This window comes from Macadamia integrifolia, chromosome 7 (assembly GCF_013358625.1).
Source record: "Macadamia integrifolia cultivar HAES 741 chromosome 7, SCU_Mint_v3, whole genome shotgun sequence".
Classification (NCBI taxonomy): Eukaryota; Viridiplantae; Streptophyta; class Magnoliopsida; order Proteales; family Proteaceae; genus Macadamia; species Macadamia integrifolia.
This window is the reverse complement of record NC_056563.1, coordinates 12,918,836-12,936,778: the sequence shown is the minus strand read 5'-3', so window position 1 is coordinate 12,936,778 and position 17,943 is coordinate 12,918,836. Positions and strand designations below refer to the sequence as shown.

The 17,943-nt window shown below is 35.6% G+C and overlaps 1 protein-coding gene across 2 annotated transcripts in view; it reads right to left on the bottom strand.

Moving 5' to 3' along the window:
- Positions 1–15,801: 15,801 nt before the first annotated feature.
- Positions 15,802–17,943, bottom strand: part of LOC122083692 (kinesin-like protein KIN-4A) — a 31,914-nt gene continuing 29,772 nt past the window's right edge. For both annotated transcript variants that reach the window (XM_042651568.1, XM_042651569.1), the window contains 3 exons: positions 17,112–17,267; positions 16,718–17,022; positions 15,802–16,290 (listed from right to left, as the gene is read on the bottom strand). In XM_042651568.1, coding sequence (XP_042507502.1) covers positions 16,810–17,022; positions 17,112–17,267 — 369 coding nt within the window. In that variant the 3' untranslated portion in view covers positions 15,802–16,290; positions 16,718–16,809. The remainder of the gene's footprint in view (positions 16,291–16,717; positions 17,023–17,111; positions 17,268–17,943) is intronic.

The window sequence follows — 17,943 nt, the reverse complement described above, 5'->3', positions numbered from 1 at the left end:
TGTCTTGCGTGCTCCTTCTTTGGAACCATCGACTTGAAACCCCCAAACGGCACTCTGGTTCTTTCCCTTGCTCACTCTCTGGCTTAGTTTCTTTTATTTTCTCCAGTTTATTATACCTAACTTCAATTGTTTGTAGATGAACTAGAACTTCTTTCTACTTGTGGATTTGTTGTTTGAATTTATAGGAGAGGCCTCCATTGATTTCTAGAGTTTATTCTCTTTATGCGTTTGATTAGGGTTTTTACCCTAAAACCTTTCGTCTTTCTCTAACTACTCGTCATAGGGTTGTGATCCACTCTTGCATTCCATCCTACCCGTGGCTTAAGATTTTTAATTTCACTTCAAACTTAAGTTTTAGTATCTATTTATTCATTTGCAGTTTGTTGTTTGTTTCCCAGATTAAATACTTAAGAAATTGTTTAAAGTTGTTGTTGACTGCAGAGAAATGATGGATTTGTGGTCAATGTGGTGCAAAGAAAGGATCAAATGCTTAAGAAATCTGGTCTTTGTGTGCAGAGATGAATTTTCCTAATATTTTGGTATTTTTTTAATGCTTGGTATTTATTCATGTTACTTCATCTGGCCTTCAAATGCTCACATGGGTGTTTTATATTGATTTTTATAAATTAAATAATAAGATACATACAAGAAACTCTCTTTCCTTTTTATTTATACATAATTTTGATCTTTTTGGGGAAGTTAAAAACTAAAAAAAATTATTAAAGCTCCATAATAATATTTTTTTCTTAATAGTTTGAAAATATTATATTGGTATTTAATCTATTTTTATAGCTGATGTGGTTACGTTTTATGGGGAATTCTCAATATGTGACTCCAACTATATTTTTCTGGGATTAGATAGAGAGTATTAAATGTTGGTCCAATTATTATTTTTTCGTTTATTTAGGTTCAGTATACTTTTTTGTACCTTCCCAAGTTGTTGACTTGAGACTATTTGGTGGCACATTCAGAAGTTTAGGAATGGTAAGTTGTCTAAATATTTTGATACATCCATAGATACGAATATTAGGCTTTCAATGATTTTCGTTATGTTTGGACTATTATGACCTCGTCTACTTTCTTGATGGAATATATCTTAACTTGTCGTGCTTCCCCATTCCTTATGCTTTCAAATTCTTCTTCTTTAATGCAAAATTGAGGTAGTTATCTTTATTATGGTATGTGTGTATCTTTATTATAGTTTTTTCATCTCTATATATTATTTTTTGCCCTTAAATTTTAAGGTATTATTACTCACATCCTCTACCATGAATACATCCCTTACATCCTCCTTCCTTCTATGTTCCTTGTTATCTTTATCTGTCCATCTCACATACATAACATATCTCTCCCAAAATAATGACATAAACTTGTGACTATAGTAAGGTTTTTCACATTAGCTGCCCTTTCTTGTAATCAACTCTCTCTCTCTCTCTCTCTCTCTCTCTCTCTCGCTCTCTTAACATAAGATAACACATGTAATTTTAATTTATTTATAATAATTTCTTACCCTAAGTGCAAATGCACATATGTTTTTACTAGTATATATAATGCATCATGGCCCATTTTGCTGACAGTAGTTAAATGTGTCACCCCCTGTTCACACAAAATCGAAAGGTGACCGAGTTAATACTTGTTAACCCAAAACTTTCCAGGAACGTTTGATACAGTAACCACTACATATCATACTCACAACTAAAGAAAGAAATCTCTATATTTCAGCGGAAGTCTTACATGTCTATACCTGTAAATACCCCAATACTCTTAATACCCAAATTGTATTACATAGTACATATACATGTGGACCCGAAGGCGTGATATATACACAAGAATTACAATTTATGCATCCAAAGTACAAAAGGGGTAACATCATAAAATAATAAAAAAGAAACAGGGTTGGTATTAGTGTTGTTGTCTCGCAACACAACTCTCGCACGGGCACTCAGCCCCATGCCCAAGATCTTCTTGGATCCACCAATCTTCAACTAGAAACTCCACAATAGGCCCCGTCTCTAGCTCCTCGGCCGGGTAACCTGCAAGATCATCTAAAAATGGTGTGCGCATGGGATGAGCTCACTAGCCCAGTAAATGAAAAGAAATACTAAGCAATCATTCGTAATACAAATGCATCTATATGTATGCAAGTTCATTTTATTATCTTAAACCACACATCACATCTAAGTCATAGGTCATATGTTACTTGCGACCATAGTGCACTTATGCCCGGGTACGAGCCCCGAACCCCATCCCACAATACACCCATAGGGTTGCCGGAAAAGGTCAGTCGTGGGTACTAGAAAAATAAATGGGTCTTGCCCTACATTAATTTAAAAGTAGTACGATTGACCCTCTTGTTATATCATCAAAGTTGTTGACCGTCCTAGAGATCGATCGGGCGTACTTCTAACCGCCACCGTTGGTACACAACCTCGGGCTTCCCCTAGTGATATACCCAACAGCTAAAGCCCTGATGGGAAGGGTCATAGCACGGGGATATATCATTCTTAATCACATACTCCTATATGATATTGTACAACTACATAGTGTCACCGCGTTCCATTCCACGGGTCATCAATGCATTCGTGTCCAAGCCGATTATGGCATCTAGTCTAGCAATGCATCATATTCAATAATTTAAAATCATCCATCTCATATCTTAAAGCAGGAATAAGCATTTAACAATTTAAGATATCAGCATATCAAATCATAAATGAATTTCATAATGCACACATCAATGCATGCAAATGGCATTCAAAGATGACTAGGCTACACACAACAATGAAATGATGACATGGCTAGTCTAGAACAATTATGAAATGATACAAAAACATTCTAAAAATAAAGTCAATGTCATCTTCTCACTTACCTAGTTGTGTACAATGATCACCCTTAGTACAAGAAAGATCTGACGTGTGATGACATGAGTTCCTAGAACAACCTATCATAAAAAGGTCGAGTTTAATATATCTCCACTTTAGGCTAGTAACCAATGAGGTATGATGATCCCAACGTATTTAGAATCATGAAAATAGGTTGCCCGACCAATTTGGGCCCAAGGTCGAATTGGTAGGTTAACCGACAAGCCAGGCACCCACCAGTCCCTGCTTGCCTGTCGATCCAGGGACATTGTCTGGACTGACGGGCTAGGTGTCCATTGGTCCTTACTTACCGATCGGCCTAGGAGCCCACTGGTCCTTGCTCGCCGCTCGACCCAATAGCTCTACCAGGACCGATGGGATTTTGCTGTTTACTTCCATTCTTCATCCCACTTTGGAAATATCACCACGGGTCGATTCGACCACATTTTTCACAAATCTAAGGTTCTATATCATGATTCCAACATATATCTAGGATCGAATCAAAGTTCCAAGCTTGAGTTTTACCTCTTTGCCCAAGAACACTTCAAAAACTTCAAATCTTCTCTTTCGCTCACAAGATCAATAAATGCTTCACAAATCTTGCAAGTCTTCCTCTAAATTCTTTATAAACAATATGTAGATCCTTTATTAAACCTTAAATTCACATTCTCAAGAGATATTAACAAGGTCCAAAGGATATCTACCCAAATCGAAGGGTTTCACTTAGGGTTTCTTAGGGGTTTAGGAAATATAGACTTTACTCACCTCAAATTAGAGATCTCGAAATGAGGATCGTTAATCCGGCGTCGAAATCGAGAGATTCTACCCCGACGTCACACAATGAGTATCTTCTTCCCCTTTTTCTTCCTCCTTCTCCCTTTTCTTTCTTTTTCTCTCTCTTCTTTACTTTTCTCACCCACAGCGTAAAATAATAAATGAGGGTGAAGAAAGTAATAAATGCTATTTATAGTGAGGTCAAAATATCTAAATATCAGAGTGGTAGGTCACACTGATGGATCCGACCCACCCATGTCCACCCACCAATTAGCCAAAACTTAGCTAAATCATTGAGATTTTGATGGGGCTCGGTCCCGACACGTATTTCACGCTCAGTAATTTATTAATCACGCACGATTGACATAATATACGGTTATGTACCTTTATTGTGCGTACATTGCCTGGTGATACGTGCAAGTGCACAACTTAGGCACACGGACTTCACTAGGCACCAACTACAACTCATCTGACCAACCTTAGTTTAGAGTCATCCTCGCCATCATGTTCCATATGGTACTCGCCTCGGCTCACTCGGGTTCAGGTCTTGCAAGACCAAATTGAATCAACCAAAAAATTAGACCGTGTTTAGAGAGTAGGGTATCACAAGATGTCAACCTAACTTGATGATGAGTCAACTTTTAGTATAAATACTTCTACATACCTATATTACTAAATTAAGACCACATTTACAATTAAGTTAAGAATATCATTTGGATTTTGGACCACTTTTCAAAAAAAAAAAAGAAATACATTGTTATTATTATTATTATTGGGACCACCGAAAACATAACATAAATAGTCAATTATACCATGGAGTTATAGACGAACCCAAAATTTAGTGTATGACAAAAATTTAGAGATGAGGAGAAAGTTAAGCTTGTCGTCACCAATTATGCAAAAGAATTTTTCTTTTTTTTATTCACCATAATGTTATCATATGATTAGATTCTTGGACAGGTGAATTTTATCTTTTAACTTTATCTCAATCTTATTGTACAAAGTTAGAAACATCATTCTTTAGTCCAATGGAAAGGTTAATAGCCTAAGATGTTTTCCTTTTGCCGAGTGTCAACGAAACTCAATCTTTCCATGAAAAAAAGCAAGATTAATGTTGTATAAACAATTCCTTTTTTTTTTTCCCCCTTTTTTCTTAATTATAAATTCAAGATTTCTCCATGGCAACTCCATCCCCAAAGAGAGCATTGTTTGAGGTTTTTTTTTTTTTTGGGGGTGGGGTGGGGTGAGGCGGAGTGCAAAAGCATGAATTATTAAAAATACAAAGAGATGAATGCAATACATGTTTAACCATATGGACACACTAAGTCTGGCCTATGACCATTAGTGAAAAGATAGGGCATTATGGTTAGAATGACCATATTTGTGACAATAACAAAGAAAACCATTCTTTTCATTATATTTAGTTGATTAAATTATGAGAAAATGCTCTATGTTAGACCATCCATCCAAGGTTATGTGATGAACAACTGAATTATACCATATGAAAGATTAATTCAAACAGTTTTTTTTTTTTTTTTTTTTTTTTTCTTATGAAAGGAAATTTTCTCATAAAATAAAACATTTTTCTATTCAATAAATAGAATTCTATTAATTAGAATGAGTGAAGCTCGTAGTTGTCCAATTACATGATTTCATCAACCACGGAGCGAAATTTGGTTATCTGTCCTACTTGTAATAGACAGGGTCTTCTGTGAAAACATATTGTAAATTACATTCTAAAAATAAAAAGAAATATGAGAAATATTCTCAATCACTAGCTGAATGAGGAGAGGGACAACATTGTTACTCCCCGTGAGCATGGGTTTTTGCACACCATAGCTCATCAACTGTGCTAGGCAGCTGTTGTTAATGGACATATTCTATCATTATTCTTTTTCCTAGTTTACTAGACCTTGAGAATCTGTCTGTCCACACTTCTATTTGCTGTTTCCCAACAGCGATGCTCTATGGATTCCTTGTTGCAGCTCTCTGACCTCGGCTTATGATGGATTCCTGCAAACCCATAGGGCATAGATGTGTCTACAAATTTATTATTGTGATTAATTATGGATGCTCATCCAGCTTCCTTGAATGATGATCAAGACTCCCATCTGAGATGATGAGAAGATGAGTAGTAGCAACTTGGTGTAATTTTGAAGAAATTTTGAAGAGTAATAGGAATCAATCAACTATATTTTCATAAAACTGATGCATTCGTGCGATTGAAGGGTCGTAGATCCCACCTTTCCCCCTCCAGTTTGAATGGGCTTGAGAGTACACAATAAGATCCCGGTTCATTGTGGCCTTAGGAAAACTTGATCCTTTTTTAAGAAAAAGAGAGAAACAAATTAAAGATAAAAATTCTTTGCACGAATTATGTTCTTCTGCCCAAATGTCCTATAACCCAATTTCATTTTGAGTAATCACATGATAGAAAAGATGCCAATTAGATTCAGATTCTTTGTGATATAATAGACATGTACAAGCAATTGGAGAAGTTTGAAAAATCTTTTCTCTGATAGGTAAACCTATATTTAGGTATTTCTAAAAAGAGAAAAAAAAAAAAATTAACTTTAGATGAATCATGAGTTTCCACAAGGTCTTCTAGGCCTGGGCATCATCAGGAGATTGTGGAGGAAATTGTGATTCATGGTATAAGAAATTTTGCCACTAAATTTGTTGTAAGAATAGCATTAATAGGGTAGATCTATTGATCTGCATGAGTCAGACTAAAAAAAATATTTCATAATTGTATCTACAACTGGTTTTGGAAAAATAATTTGCATCAATTCCTCCTCTGCTCCCCCCCTCCCCCGCTTTCTTCTTTTGGTTAGGAATTTTAAGTTTAATCTACAACTGTTGAGGTGACATTGACATTATCTTGGAGCTTTGGGATCCAAGGGTCTATTCAAATATCGAACATGTCAACCATTTCCAATTCTCCAGCAAACAATCTTTCCTAAAATGGATAAAATACTCATATTCCAGACCCAAGACCCCTTCTTTAACTAAAATGATTGATCAAGAAGGGATTTAGTAGGGAAAAAACCAATCATTTCTCAAAAGGAAGCATCCTTCTCCTTGATCAAGGAAAGTATGGAGTAGCAACATAGATTGCATTGAGGATTCACATATTAAATAATGATTCTATAAAGACTAATAAAAATTGCATGTCAACCCTAAGTGTTAGAATACAGTCAAGTTGCGGACCAAGAAAGGTGTTAGTCACATTAGTCCACCCAGTTAAACTAGTCTTTCAATTTTCTTGGTCAAAATTAAGCATAACATAGAATACAAAAGAAAAAAAGCAATTTAAGAGAAGGGTAAGCATATACCCTTCGCGCTTGGCTAAAGACAAAGATGAGTATGTGAAAAAAAAGAAAAAAAAAAAAAGCCAACCTTAACTAGTTGCAGGGATAGATGCATGGTGCAATAAAGGAATAATATAAATACATCATTCACATATACTTAGGCGACCAAAATTTTATTTTATTATTATTATTATTTTATTTTTCTTTTTCTGTTATAACTTAGGCGACCGAATCAGAATATGCATAAGAAGTAATCAGCCCTAAGAAAATATCCAAAAAAGCATGAAAATAAATAAAATAATCAAAATATCAATTATATTATAATTATACTATATGCATGAAAATACCCAAAAAAGCATGGAACCATCAAAATAAATCCCATAGTTATAAATGGAGAATCAGCCTCAACATATTCATCAACCCTAAGAAATCATAAAACTAATATAAATTAGTGAATTATAAGGAAAAAAAAAAAAAAAAAATGGTTAAAAATCCCCAAAACTAAATGAAGCCTAAAAAAATCCTAAATAAATGCATAAAATTATAAATAAATAAATAAAAATGAGAATTCAAATCCATTGTAAAAAAAAAAAAAAAAAAAAAAAAAAAAAAAAAAAAAAAGAAAGAAAGAAGAAGAAGAAGAAAAAAACAACGGTATGAAGCTGAAGTCTAATATGCATCACGAACCATACAAAAATATATATTAAAATAGAAAAATAAATGAATGAATTATGATAAAATAATATTAACAAAAAAAAAAAAAAAATTAAAGTTGGACTTAATCCATGATGGTGCATCTTACCATTACCTACAGAGGTAATAACAACATACACCTTCTACCATGTAAAATTAATATGATTGAAATACGAATGTGATAAGGAACTAAATGAACGAAATAAGAAGTATAAGTAAGGAAGATATACTTAATGTAAGAAAGCACCAGATAATGGGGTTGAGGACCTCACTTCTTTTAAACCCTAACTCGAGTTGCAGTATTGTACTTTTAACTCAAATTTGTTCCAAATTTTTTTCTCAATCGTGAGCAAAGGGCCTATTATAGGCTAATCAACCTCCTTAGTTTTTCTACATTATCTTGGGAGAACTAAATGGTTTTTCATCAATTGTTAAAAACAAGATAAATTCTTCAACCAATAAAAATTGGGGTTGAGTTGTCATTAATCAAGACACGAAACGATTCCTTGCGGTCTAAGAAATGAATTTTGATAGGTTTTGGACCCAAAGAGTCTTCCCATGAGCTCTAAGGCAACAGATCACACGAAAACCAAAAATCCTTTTTTTTTTAATAACTCAAAATTTGACATTTAATGGCCTCTATTCGACGTCTAGAGCATGAATTTTGATGCCAAGCATGTGTTAAAGTAAGCACACTTTGACATCAACATGTATATTGAACATCGAATAGAGAGTAGTGCATGCATATGCAGGGTCTTAGGCTGTGTTTGGTAGCCAAGAGAAGAAATGAAAAGAAATAAGTACAAGAAATTGTACTTTTTTCTTGGTTTAAAATTTTTTCTTTGTGCTTGGCTTGTCCTCATCTAAGAGAAGATTCAGTTTTTTAATTTCAAAATTTCTCTTGGAATTATGTAGTTTTCTTTCACTCCTAAAAGAAAGGAAAAATATGTTGCCAACAACACAAGAAAACATGAAAAAATATAAAAACTTCTCTTTTTTTTTTCTTTTCTTCTCTTCTAGTGGTAATCAAACTTACATACTTTTTTTTTTTTTCCTTACCATTTTATTTATTTTCTTCTCTTTTCTTTTCCTTTCTTTTCTAGATTCTTTTTTCTTTTCTTTTCTTGGTTACCAAACATAGCCTCAGTGTTGTCGACTTATGATAGGCCATGTTCGACAAGGGGGTGTCATCGACATTGAATAGGCATCAAAGAAGCCATGCTCGATGTAGAATTGATCGCACTAAGTGTCAAACCAAGTCTATCTGCATTCGAATTGAAATTTTGTTGCAAAGGCCTTTGGGTTGGCTGGTTCTGTTTTGGACTAGGCTTGGCTTGACCCAACCCAAGTTTATGTAGAACTTTGAAAGCTTATAATCTTGGCTCCAAAAATTTAATTGAACGATTCTATATGTTTTTGAAAGAAGTTTTTAAATACTTTCTTGTTATGAAATTTGGGGACTGTTTTGGTCAACAAAAATTACATTTTTTGGGTCCCTTAGGGCTATGATGGAATTTTTCCAATTTTATGTGCAAATAAACTCATTTTCAATCCACATTTAAGCGTGATGAAATAAAATATGAAAGAAATTTTTTTTTTTTTTTTTTTTTAGATCAATCAAAAACATTTTAACCCTGATTACCCTTGAGGGGTAATTTGGTCATTTCTACTAGATAATATCCGATGTCATCGAGATTGTGAGGAATCTTCTAAATCTTAAAATAGAAAATTCATTAGTCCTTGAACATGTATTTATCATCGCCGTGAGAACACTTTTGGGGGTGACAAAATGAGGTGCCTAAAGAGAGTGCCTTTCTTTGGCTAAGATTGTGAAATACTGAAAGTAAAAAAAATGTGATCCCTCTTCTCATTTTTCGTTGGGGTGAACTGAATCTTACTAGCACTTTCTCATTGGTGCCAAATACAAAGAGCCGATAAAAATGAACTTCAGCTCAAAATCATTAAATACAATATATGGTTTTGAAGATTTGGGGATGAAAGCCTTCGTTATGACTCTCCTCTATTGGTTTTGACCTAAATCTTACTAGCACTTCGCTAGGGGAAGGGGAGATATGATTTTAAAATCAAGGACAAACCCTTCTCAATTTCCTTTTAGCTAAATCTCACTGCCACTTCGCTTGGGGTGCTAGAGCCAAGCAACTTAATAGATTTTTTCATTGGGGGAAATATATAATTTTGAAACCATGGATGGGGGCTTTTAGATCCTTTTCCATAGGTTTTAAAATTTGGAATGGGGCTTTCAAACCTTTCTCAACACTAGTGAACGGTTGAGACCTTTCTCTCACTCTTCTCCTTCTTTCCCACTAACACACCTTATTTCTAGGGTTTTCTGTTAAAAAAAAAAAAAAAAAAAATTGAACCTCCACCATGCTTGTTCGTATCAAAGGGAAGCAAATTGCTTTTGAGGACGAGAAATGAACGAGGCTATTGAGACTTGCAGAGATCACGATTTGTGATCCCCCTAAACCAGCATAATGATCCATCACTCCTTGGGAGTCCAAGATTGAGGAAGAAATAATGAGAATGAATCTACTCGAGCCCTGTTGGCATACAGGTTATTTTCTCCGCAACACCGATTGTGTTTATAGCAATGACAATACTGCTGATCTTATAACAACTAAAATGCGGCGGTCAGCTACATGGATCCTTACACCCTTTAGTCAACTCTATTCAAAGTCATACTCGTTACAAGGCCTAAGCTATGGATGCCTTTTCTCACCACTTCCCAAGAGTCATTTTAGGTTTTCCCCTAACCCTTTTAACTCATTTGAACTGAATCAAGTCATTCCTCCGTAGTGAAGAGTCTAAATCAGCTTGAATTTGATCATTCTTTGTTTTACCCATTCTAGTTTTACCACACATCTATCACAAGATCCTTGTCTCAGATATACTAAATTTATATATAAGATGTTTCTTTATTGCCCAACATTCAGTTCCATACAACATTGTCGACTGTAAGACTATCCTATAATTAATTAAAGGAATGCATTGATCACACAGCATTCTAGATGCTGTCTCCACTTCACCCATCATCCTCTATGCCTCAATTTTTATTCATGATTAAGCCCAAATATGTAAAACAACTACTTTGGAGTATTACCCTCTCTTTAATGTCACCACCTCATTATACATCATATTGGTACTAAAGTTTCACACCATATACTCCATTTTTAGCTACTTATCTTAAAATATTTTCACTTCAAGGTCGATCTCCATTATTCTATTATTCCTGCACCTTTTTATCTATAATAACAATATCATCAACAAAAAGCATACACTAAGGGATATGATTTTAAATATCCCAAGTCATTTCATCTATGATTAGCACAAATAACTAATGGCTTAAAGTCGATCATTGTTGTAACCCAATTGAATTGGGGAATTCACAACCATGCCCCCCTCCCACAATCCTGACAATAGTCATCACGCCATTATATATATATATATATATATCTTTAACTATCTCCTAGTATTTACTTGGAATATTTCGCTTATCTAATACATGCCACATAAACTCTATAAATACTCTATTATAAGGTTTTTCTAGGTCAATAAAGAGCAGATGGAGGTCCTTCTTACATTCTTGAAATCTTTCTATGAGTCTCCTGAGTAAACAAATAGTTTTTGTCGTTGATCTTTGAGGTATAAAATCAAATTAGTTACCTGTAATATTAGTTTCTCATCTTAGACAAGTTTCAATAACTCTCTCTAATAAATTCATACTATTAGGGAAAGGTTAGAAGAATGGGACCTATTATGAGACATACAATGCATTATAGATGTATAATCATTACGCTTCAACAGGGTTATTCTTAGGATACATTCTAGGAAAATGAAACTTCCATGGAAGAGAAGAAAATGAAACGCTTTCATAAAATTTTTCGTAGAATCAAGAATGAAGTTTTTCATTTGTACATGCCGGATCATGAATTAGTAACTGCATCCACTCCCCAAAAAAGTCCCAATAGTTTTGAACTTTCTATTTTTGGAATGGGATATTTACGGAATCCCCATGAATAGAGAGCGAATCTGCACATTGCTCAAAATTTGAAGAGGAGATCTCTCTCGATCTCGAAAAACTAGGACTTTCCCCTTCCCCGGGGGAGGCTCAGTTGATAGGTGTTCACAACAAAATCCTCATGGCAGAAAATTGATAGATGCGCTGGCGTGCCAGAGTCATATAGACTCGAGAGAACAATCATAGAATATTGATTAATGTCCAACCAAGAGAAATTGAGGTCTTTCCATGCCTCAGTCACTCCTAAGGACTTGAAAGTGAAAAGCAAACTCATAGAATAAATAGAAGAGGAAGTCCATCCTTAAAATTGGTCCAAGAAGAACACAATCCATTACATTGCTCGCAAAACAAGAGACTGCCATGAAAGTAAACTGAGGAAAACCAAGACGAAACACAGGTCGTTATGGTCTTTGAGACAGTCATGACGAAGCATGAGCCGTCATGGTCTTGGCCAATCAACATAAATGATTTGTTAAGAAAATACAAAGAAAAGACTAACATAAGGAATGTAATAATATAAACTGAAACTAGTCTACCTGAAAAGGAAAAGATGAATGATGCATTGTGTAGTTTGTGTGATCGGTTGGAGATCCCTTCTTCTCCCATTAAAGCCATTTTTATAGATTTATTTGAAAGATCTTGCTCTTTTGGTAGTTTCATAACTGTAGGACCCATATGTCATACCCTTAGTGGAATAGTTATTGGAATTACACTCCCTTGAATGGTCGTAACTGCCTTAACCACTCAAGCCATGTGTTTGTAATTTTTCTGGAAATAAACCACGTTTGTACGAATCATGTTGATAGACAATCGGTCAAGCTGACCAAAAGGTCATAATCGGTTAGCTGACCGTAAAAATTCATAATCGGTCAGCTTACCGTGAAAAGCCACAATCAGTCTATTGACCGTAAAATGTCACGATCAGTCATCTAACCGTATTCGGTCAGTCTGCTCGATCAACCTAATGGTTATTCTAACCGATCAACTCCTTAATACAAGGTCGTCATTTTTTGGTTGACTTGGTTACCGATCAGCTTAATCGGTTAGTTCCTTAACACAATCGGTCAATAAATTTATGTCGGATCGATCATTCCCTTAGTATATATCTTGTAGGGATAGATTTGCTAAAATGGGTACCAACAATTGCCCCCCCCCCAAAAAAAATCCCTGTGAATGGTGTTATTAGCACAAAGTTCATATAGGGGTTTGTGGACATGTTTTGATTCTTTGGTCATCAACATGTAGCACTATTTGACCATTTCAATTGTGACGCATTATATCTTGACCATGTATGTCAACCACATTGATCTTGACCGATGTCAGCCACTATAGCCTTGACTAATATTAGTTACTATACCCTTTTACTAAGGGTGTCAAAGTGAAATCAAAATTGAGAAGATAAAATTGAAGCCGAACCGAATCAATTGAGTGAAACAAAATTAAATCAAGTTTAGTCCAAATTCACCTTGAAATTATGGGACTAATTTGTTTCAATTCCGGTTCCATCTCATAGAACCATCGGTTAAAATCGATTTTAATCCTCCACTTCTTTTCCAAACCGTTTCTTAACATCCACGTTTTCTGCCCCCCAACCCCCCCCCCCTTTTTTTTTTTTTGTTGGGTTTGCCATCTTCGTTGCAAACAGATAGGAAGAGAGAAAAACAAGGAGAAAGGAAGGGAGAGGAAAGGGTAAAAATACTCTCTTCTCTCTCTCTCTCTCTCTCTCTCTCTCTCTCTCTCTCTCTTTCTTTCTGTTTTTTCAATCTCACACAAAGAGGGGAATAGGACGAGAGAAAGAGGGAAAGAAAGAGAAAAAAGTGAGAGACAGAAAGAGAAACCGTATAGGGAGAGAGAAAAATAAGGAAAAAAGAAAGGAGAGTGGAAATATTGGAAATAGTCGCACAAGTATAGCAATAAAAGGTAACTGGGAATTTCCATCCATGAGCAATTCTCTCCAATCTCTCAAATTCCAGATTTATTGCAAGACGTGTCCAGATCAAGTACCCATATGGGCAACGAGGCTTCTGCTTTCACATTCTCTTGAGATGACACGTGTAAAGTGAAGTACATAAGAAGACGGAAAAAGTGAGAGTTGTTGGACGATTAGAAGTTAGCTTCTAACAGCCAAACCCCTCTCAATCGTTGATCTTTTATAACGATAATCGTAACCATCCATTATTTTACAAGCAGTTACAGTCATGGAGAGATGGTCTAGTGACCTTTGAAACTCCAACAACATGCCTGAAATCTTGTGTGCAGCCAGATTTGCAGTAAAATGGCAATCCTTCACAGATTGTAGGATTTGCCCCGAATTCCACACTTCCATTGTCTGATTCATGGGTTGGGTTACCTTTGACAGGTTCTTCACAACACCTTCATTGACATTTCTTTGTAGATTTGCAGGATTATTGCCCCTGGTGGGCATTTCTTCTTCCTCGAACCAATATTAATTTGCTTTCTGATGCCCCACTAGGCATGCCATTTTTTATTGGTAGCAAATCCTCATAGCAAAAAAGTGAGATGTGCGGGCGTCTAGGGAGAAAGTGAGGTCTTTCCATGCCTCGATCGCTCAAGGATCAGATAGTAAAAAGCAAACTCATAGAATAAATAGAAGAGGAAGTCTATCCATTAAAATTGGTCCAGAAAGAACACAATCCATTACATCGCTCATGGAAAAACAAGGGATTTCCATAAAGTTAAACTGAGAAAAACCATGACGAAACACGGGCCATCATGGCCTTTGAGACAGTCATAACGAAACACGGGCCGTCATGGTCTTGGCTAAGCAACAGAACTAAACTATTGATAAAAATACAAAGAAAAGACTAATCGAAATACAAACTGAAACTAGTCTACTTGAAAAGGAAAAGATGAATGATGCATTGTGTAGTTTGTTTGACTGGTTGGAGATCCCTTCCACCTTCATTGAAGCCCTTTTTATAGCTTTATTTGAAAGATTATGCTCTTTTGGTAGTTTCGTAACTGCAGGAACCCAAGTGTCATGCCCTTAATGGGATAGTTATTAGGATTACACTCCCTTGATTGGTTGTATAATCAAGTCATGTGTTTGTAGCTTCCCTAGAATAAACCACGTTTGTACGAATCATGTTGATTGACAACAGTCAAGCTGATCGAAAGGTCATAATTGGTTAGCTAACCGTAAAAAGTCGCAATCGGTCAGTTGATCGTAAAAAGCCACAATAGTTAGTTGACTATATCAGTCATCTGACCGTATTCAGCCAGTCTACTCGATCAACCTAATGGTTATTCTGACCGATCAACTCCTTAATACAAGGTCGTCATTTTTCGGTCAACTTTGTTACCGATCAGCTTAATCGGTCAGCTCCTTAACACAATCGGTTAATAAATTGACATTGGATTGATCATTTCCTTAGTATATGTCTTGTAGGGATAGATTTGCTAAAATGGGTGCCAACAATAAGCCAATGGACTCAAGTCATTTGTAGTACCAAAGAATAGGAAGATGAAGGCCCCTTGAGGCTGCATTCATTTATTCAACTTGACACGTGGGAAGGGCTTACTCTCCGTCTAGCTCGGCTTGGTCTCGCTACCTTCCCGCACACCTAGACGATGTTATGAATCTCCAAAGTCTTCATACTTCTCCATTGTTTTAATCATATCCAAAAAATGAAAAATCAATCAAAAATCAGTGGACCTGAATTGAATAATGACAATATAAGCTATTCAGATATTTTGATTCGATATAGATATAGATGAATTCATTTGCATGGGAAATGTGTCTTACTAGCGACTGATTATGTATTGACAGGATAAGTTTCTGATGCATGTGCATGGGCATTATATCATGGACTAAGATTAGCACACCAAGCAGGTTGGAGCATTGCAGAAATTTGGAGTAATGCAAGTGAGCTTCATGGGCTCCTTTTTGACAACAATACCACATTGTGGCCATTGAACATCCCCCCCCCCCCCCCTCCACCTCTTTTTACCCATTTTTGGCTCAAACCTTATAACGACATGGTACTTCTTTTGAGTTGCATTGCCTATAAGGCAATGAACAATGATTATAGTTTAACCCTACAGCCCAGATATAGATGTACTAAACTTTTCATTAATCTAAATTCTCTTTTCTGTTTTTTCTCATAAAAAAAAAAAAAGAAGCTACATATTTATACTTCTTCCAACAAAATCAATAATGTGATTATACACAATAAACACAAGCATATATTGCAGACTACAAAATTAAAATAATAAGAAAAAAGAACTATTACAAAGCACTTTTGATGGACAAGGCTACAAAACATTACAAGAATTTTCCCCTGTAATTGTTACCCAAAAAAAAAAAAAATATTGTAAGAAAAAACCAAATAACTGAATCTACCCACTTGCGCCAGAGCTCCCCCGGGAAGTGTCAATACCATCCCTTCTTTTCCATCTAACCCTTCTGGCGTTCTGCTTTGACTACCTTGGTTAACCCACTGGAAGCATCTATGCTTTACAAGATACTCCTGGTGAAGTGAACATTTGCTTGGATCCATTGTAAAAAAACGAACTTTCCTAGCTCCAGATTTGCTAACCTCTCAGCCAAAAGACCGCAAAAACGTGGTTCTCCCATCACCATTTCAAGGCATTCCTACATCCATACAGAAACATACCAAGGATGCTTTATGTTCAGAAACTGATCAACTAGCTGAAGAACTTGTAACTGGAATATTACAGGCGAGCTACAAGAAATTTGATGCAATCATGGCAGTTAAGTTACAGAATCAAGAAAGTTGGCAACTCCATATTGATATTGCTCTTTCTGAAAATATAAACTGATTTTGTTAAATAGTGTCCCCTCTAATATAAAGCAACAACTCAGCATTGTGATTGTTGCCTAGATGATGAGTGTTGTCCAAATGTATAAGATAAAAATAATGTCCCTAGACTCAAGCCATCATATATTTCATGGTTTTTGATTGGGTTAGTCAAATAGGCCTTGAAAATCTACCCAGCTATGAGATACAAATCCACAAGAAAACAAGCCATAGAGAAGTCTTAAGACTCATGATGGTTACCTCAATTTTATTTCTTCGTTCCCTCCATGCCATAGGAGTCGTGTGGTGGTCAGAGCTAAGTGATGAGGAAAGCAAGCTGGTAGTATTAGATTTCACATCACATCTGACAAAACCTGTGGACGAGGTCTTGCCTTCACAATTGTCTCATCGCTATGCCTGATCCATTCTGAGAGCCTCCATGGCTTTTGCCACTTCCACTTGAACTGTAACAGCCACTGATGATGACTCCTCTTCCACCTCCAGAGCTTTCCAGATTGTCCGACAACTGCCAGCTTCTTCATTGAAAGCTGTCCAATTGGTACCATCTAAAATCGCACCAAACCCAACTTCTTAACCAAATACAAGGCGTATCCCAGTTCCCAACCCAAGAAACAGCACAAACTAACAGACTAACCTTCCGTGAATGGTCCAGGAATGCTGCTGAGTCTCTGACTGAACCATTAGCAATGCCTGCGGTATATTTTAGTTGCTTCGGTGCAGGTACTGACGTTGGAGACAAGGGCCCACTTATGTCATCAGCGAAGTGTTTCACTGTACCATGTGAGTTCACCTGTACATAGCCAATCTCACATGTTAAATAAATCATGAATACCTTTAGATAAATCCTTTAGTCTGTCAAGTTGGAGACTTCAGTAACAGAAATACGATGGTCCCATGATACTTACATTTATACCCTTTATGGTTCTAAGATTACGCATAGAACTGGAACTCAAATGTTTGGAATACTTCACCGATGTTATTATGCTACATATTTGAGTTTGTTTGGACAGGCCCAAATAACTTCTTTTCTTCTTATCACGAGTCACAAGTCAGAACCATTTTGATAAAAGGTGAAGCTTGTGTAAGTGATTTTTTGTTCAAAGTTGAAGAATTACACAGATTTAATCTAAAAAATTATGTTTTTTCCCTTGAAGAAAGAGAATAGGTCCTTAAAAAGATTGCAATTCATGTTTATATTCTCTACAGATTCCAGTTTAAGTAGTTGGTTTCCAATCTTTATGCCAAACCATTGTGTATTAACTTTCTTTTCATAAAATGAATATAAAATAAATTAAAATTTATGCCAAAGCCATTGTGTATTTAACTTTCTTGTCATAAAATGAATATAAAAAAAAAAATTATAATTATTTATATGCTATAACAGGAAGGAGTGTTCACTCCATCAGTTTGGTAGGATGCTCATTTTTTCTTCCAATTTTAGCCTTAACATAATTTTTTTCCATTTT